The sequence below is a fragment of the Archocentrus centrarchus genome, chromosome 13 (genome assembly GCF_007364275.1).
Source record: "Archocentrus centrarchus isolate MPI-CPG fArcCen1 chromosome 13, fArcCen1, whole genome shotgun sequence".
Classification (NCBI taxonomy): domain Eukaryota; kingdom Metazoa; phylum Chordata; class Actinopteri; order Cichliformes; family Cichlidae; genus Archocentrus; species Archocentrus centrarchus.
The window spans coordinates 40,127,601-40,133,053 of record NC_044358.1 but is presented as its reverse complement, the minus strand read 5'-3'; the positions used below and the strand labels follow the sequence as shown (position 1 = coordinate 40,133,053).

Genomic DNA, 5,453 nt, shown 5'->3' with positions numbered 1-5,453 from the left:
TGGCGTATCAGCCACTTACAGATGGAGAGCTTCAAATAAGCATGAGCTCCACCTTGATATACACATATGCAAGAGAAAAAAAAACCCCAAGCAACCCAAAAATACACATTAATTCTGGGACGTACAAACGAATCAACACCCCACTGATGTGTTTTGAGAACATGTTTTTGTGACTATGAATCAGGTCAATTTCAACTACATTTAAAAAAAACATAAGTAAACAAAATACCATAAAATATATAGGCTGTTATGTAAATGCTGGACAAAGTTTGTAGCTGGTGTTTTACAGCTGAAACACCAGCTACTTTGTACAGCCTGTATGAAGTGTGCGAGCACTTTCTGTTCAGCCTCTCAGCTTTCATAGAGGTCACAGGAAAAGTTAACATTAAACAAACAGAACTGTGTGGAGGAAGAAACTTCCAGTTTACCAAAGATAATGATTAAGCTGTACTTGGCCCACTGCAGTCAAAGAGGCTTGTATGACAATTTAGCAAAACATATCTTTGTTTTTTTAGCACTTGCTCAACAAAGAGAGTTTATTTTATCAATAGCGAAGACTTCAACGACAGTTAGAGGAAACATGAAAGCTAGCATCTAAAGCAACTAAACAGCACAGGATGAACATACCGTGTAGACTGTGGTTTTTGTGGTTTGGTGTTGTTCCATCACTAGCTCAGTTAAGAAGAATAATAACTGCTGTACACTGAAACATCTAACTACGATTGAATGATTCAGGGTACAGATGACCATGTAGTGGGTTTCAAATTATTTTAAATGCACTTAGTGTGTACAGGAACAGCTCCTCAGTGTGTTCTTCCAGACTTTGTGTCTGGATTGTTTCAAATCTAGATCCTCTTTGGATCAACTTACAGCAGGCGTAGACAGATACCTCTCCGTTTGGCAAAGCTTATAGGACTGGAGTGCTGCTGGCTCCCATATTGAGATGCAGACAAAAAAAATGCACAACAGCCTCGGCTGCATAGAAGGATTTATAACCGAAAACACACACGAGACTGTGCCAAATGATGTTAAAGGCAATCAAAAGAAGCGCTAACGAGGATGAAGGAGGATTATGTCTTATCACTAAAAGGAAAATTTATCTAAATTTCCACCTTCTACTGCATATTTATAAAGGAATGAAGAACACACGAAATGAGAAAGGTCCAATGTGTCGCAAATACCAAGTGATGGTTGTGACAGCCCACAGTTTTAATTCTGTGGTCACATCAATGTACTGAACACACCAGCAACTACTATTGTGGTCACCCAGAGGTGTCCTACATGCAGGTTCCTCATGTCTTCGCTGTGTCTGTCCTTTGTGACATGCAGCTTAACCATGCATACCTGCAATATTTATTACAGTGTGCATTTCGTGTGGACAATAAAAAATAATTAAAATAAAACGGCTTACTGTATTAGCACTACAGTTCTAGCATGAAAAATAATTTTACACCTAATAGCTAAAGAAAAAAATTGCACTTTTTAAAAAAAAATATAATAGCTACTTTTGCAGCTCAGGCAACTGAAGGTGATGGCAGGAGGATCTATATTTCTGTGTGTAAATTTTAGCACACATACATGAGAATGCAACTGCATGACTGTCGCTTTTGGCAACACATGCAGCTACACCAACACAACCACCTCAGAAATGTTCTGCTACTAATAAATACATGCACAAGTTTTACTTATTTCCACTTAATCTAAGAAAAAAATGCAGTTGTTTAGTCTTGTTTTGAGACTTGTTTTCATATTCTATGAAGTTTCTGACTTTTAGTAACATAATTTAATGTTTTAAGGTTTTTGAAAACTTAAAACAGAAAAAATGCTTTACACATCTCTTTCACAAGATGGGTACATAGTAGCAGGACAAACCAACCCCGTGATGGAAATAGACTCTTGCACACTCTAACTTGGAAAAAAATATCTTTATAATTAACATTTCCACACTGCACCTTTTATGTCTGATGGAGGCAACAAAACACAATTAATTACATTATTTTACATTTTTTTTAACAATAGAGCTTATACACTTTGAAATGAGATGCAGCACGTTTCATTAAATATGGAAAAACATTTTACCATACAACCTTACTTTCAAACAGTCGCACAAGAAGCAGCGGAATCTGGCTGGCCACGTTCGCTGTCTATTCAGTGGGTCTGTCTGTGTCCTCTTTTTTCTTCCAGAAACCGTCAAATGAAAAGTAATACAGCAGTGGATCCAGACAGCAGTTCACACTAGCAAGACAATTCAGAGCAGCCCTTTTTTCAATAAAGAAAACAGCCAAAGACACGGGCAGGAAGAATATACTGAACATCAACAAGTTCATGGCAAAAATCAGCATGACATTTACTCTGTTGTTGATCCTTGTGGTGACATTCAAATGTCTGTTTAGAGTCCAAGACACCAGAACTGTGGACAAGATATTGATGCACAGCAGGGTGAGCAGTAACACAAGCTGAAAAAAGGCGATTGGGCGATAGAAGTCATCATTAAGGGTATTATTATTATTATTATTACTATTTTTATACTCAAAACAGGTAGAAGCATTGTTTTGAGTATAATTTCTGTTATTGAAATATTGTTTAAGTGTCACACTCTCTGGGATATTCACCACCACCACAATCAGCCAAACGAGCGCAGCACCTTTTGAGGCAATGGATGGGGTCCGAAGATGGCGTGACCTCAGAGGATAAACCACAGCCAGTAGCCGGTCCACGCTGATGAAGGTGATGAAGATGGCGCTGGACCTGATATTGTTGCGAAAAAGCATTGTGAGCCAGATGCATGCCATTTCTCCCAGAGGCCACATGCCCGTGGCGTAAAAGTAGGCCCTCATTGGCAAGGAGATGATGAGCAGTAAGTCTGAGATTACCAGGTTGACCATGAAGACAGCGTTTGTTGATTTGAGGCCGTGGTGGCGAAGAAGAATCCATAGCGACAGAGCATTGAGTGGCAGTCCAAGTGCTATAACAGATCCATAGACCGTAGCGTATACTGTTCCACTTTGTGTCATCATTTTGTTGAACTCGTGCATGTTTTGTGTCTGAGTGAAATGTAGAAGTGGGGGGAAGTGACTGTATGAGTGATAGAAACCACAGTGGACCCGCCCCTTCACAAATCAGAAGTGCCAAGAGCGGTGTGAACAAAAGTCGTTTCTACATGCTGAAGCGGCAGAGAAGCTAAAACAGGAAGTAACCTTAGGACAGTGAAAGAGTTAACCCTATGTGAAACCAAAGCTGTGTGGGAGTTTAAAGTCATGGGAAATAAACTACACATTTTTCCTTTTCTAAAACTGTTAAAAGTGTTCACAGAAGGGATCCATGACATACAGCACCATTGTAAATGATGTTAACTGTGGGGTTTGAATTTGGGATCAAAACACAATAACAGAAATCTAGAAATTCGCTTTACATTTTGTAAATTTTTCAAATTTATTTTCAATTAAATTCCAAATCTCTGAAAAATATATTTTCAGTATCTTAGTGTTTGGTTTAGCCTTCTTCAGCGCTTAAACAGAGACTTGTGCTCAAACTAATAACCATATGTTATCCCAGCAAACTGACTTTATGGTCGTTGGAGTTGAGGTAAGGTGACTGTAAGGGAAAGTCAGATCTCCTTGCTCTTCTCTGGACATCAGTCAGTTCTCATAAAGATATAAAGTATCTGAGGTCATCATCACATCTGCTGCCTGCAGTGCGAATCCAAAGAGACCAACCAGAAAATGGAGCATGTTGTTTAAGAATAAGGCTGCAGGTCTCAGGATGAAGTCTCCCAATATTGGCAAAGCATCCCCAGACTTCAGACTTTAGTAAATTGCTGTAGATGCCTTTGATGAAATTTCTCATTGAACAAAACATTATGTGTTGAGCTGATAATGTTACCACTTGTGGGCTTCCTTTTTATGATTTTGATACAGTTATTTATGTTTTAACTCAGTGTTTAAAATGGCCACATGCTGCTCCCTTAGCAACCTCCAGCTTAGTTGAGTTCATTGTTCTAACAGTTAATTTGTATGTAGGTTTCCCACTGACAGATTGCTGGAAACTCAAGACGCAATTTCAACAAGTGCAGAATAGCCAAATGAACACAAACTTCAGTGGAAGGAATACATCTCAAGCAAAGGCTCACAGGAGCCCTTCTGCGTGTGTTAACTCTTGGAGGAAGTTCTCCTTTTTGTGTTTTCATATTGCTCAAACATCAGTTCTTTTTTTTTTTAACTCCTACTTCAGGGTAGGGTCTTGCTAGGAAAAGAGAAGCTTTTCAGTGGCACAGGTGTATGGAAAACTGCATTTTGTATATGTGGTTATTTTTGTCTAATATTAAAAATTGTTTCAGCTCATCAAACATTTTTAATATTAGACAAAAAATAACCACATATATAAAATGCAGTCTTTAAATGATGATTTCCTTTATTAAGGGAAAACCTATCTGACCCCATGACACCACTTTTTTTTTTCTTTTTTTTGAAAGCTGAGTTCAGTTTCACTAACCACACTCTGGCCTGATTACTGCCCAACCTGTTGAACCATAAAAATCACTTAAATAGAAGCTGTCTGACAAAGTGAAGCAGGCTAAAAGATCTGAAAAAGCAACACATCATGCCATGATCTAAAAAAAAAAAGCTCAAGGACAGCTGAGAAACAAAGTCAGTGACATCTATCAGTCTGGACAGGGTTTCAAAGACATTTCTAAGGCTTTGCGACTCCAGTCAACCACAGTGAGAGCCTTTATCCGCAAATGGAGAAAACTTGGAACTGTGATATTCCCCCAGGAGTGCCCGGCCTACCGAATTTTACTCCAAGAGCACATTGAGGTGGTCACAAAAGAACCCAGAACAACATCTAAAGACCTGCAGGCTTCACTTGCCTCAGGAGTTCATGATTCAACAATAAGAAATAGACTGAGCAAAAATGGCATCTATGGGAGAATTTTCTGCTGACCGAGAAGAACACAAAGTTTTAGTTATTGCTAACAAGGGTGACACAAGTCTCTGGAGCTTGAAAAAAGTCGACCGGACTTTTTTTGTTTCTTGAAGACGTTTCATCTCTCATCCAAAAGGCTTCTTCAGTTCTCAATCAAATGGTGGAGAGACCCAGGTATTTAAACCCCTATGGGTGTAGTCCCTTGGAGGTGGTTATGACCCTCTATTGTTCATGTGTGTAAACACATGTGCCAAGGTGTGAAGCAGGCGTGGGTCATTTCAATCTGTGGTTTCAGTTGAAACCAATTTAGGACTTCGCTCTATTGTTTCATGTGACCTATTGAGGTCACTGGAACAAAGGTGTGAATGGGGGTTGAGACGTCTGGGAAGGGAGCTCAGGACAGCACTGTAAAGTTGGTGACGTAATCCACCTCCTCTGTTCAATGATGGTTATTCACAGTGGACATAGATGGCTTCTTTCACTCCTCTTTCAAACCATCTGTCTTCCCTGTCCAAAATGTGAATGTTGGC

General features: G+C 39.3%; 1 protein-coding gene across 1 annotated transcript; it reads right to left on the bottom strand.

The window, feature by feature from the left end:
• Window positions 1-1,954: 1,954 nt before the first annotated feature.
• LOC115791023 (lysophosphatidic acid receptor 6-like) lies at window positions 1,955-3,066 on the bottom strand. Its single transcript, XM_030745103.1, has one exon. It carries the CDS (start codon window positions 3,033-3,035, stop codon window positions 2,145-2,147), a length of 891 nt encoding a protein of 296 aa, XP_030600963.1. The 5' UTR covers window positions 3,036-3,066; the 3' UTR covers window positions 1,955-2,144.
• Window positions 3,067-5,453: the final 2,387 nt, after the last annotated feature.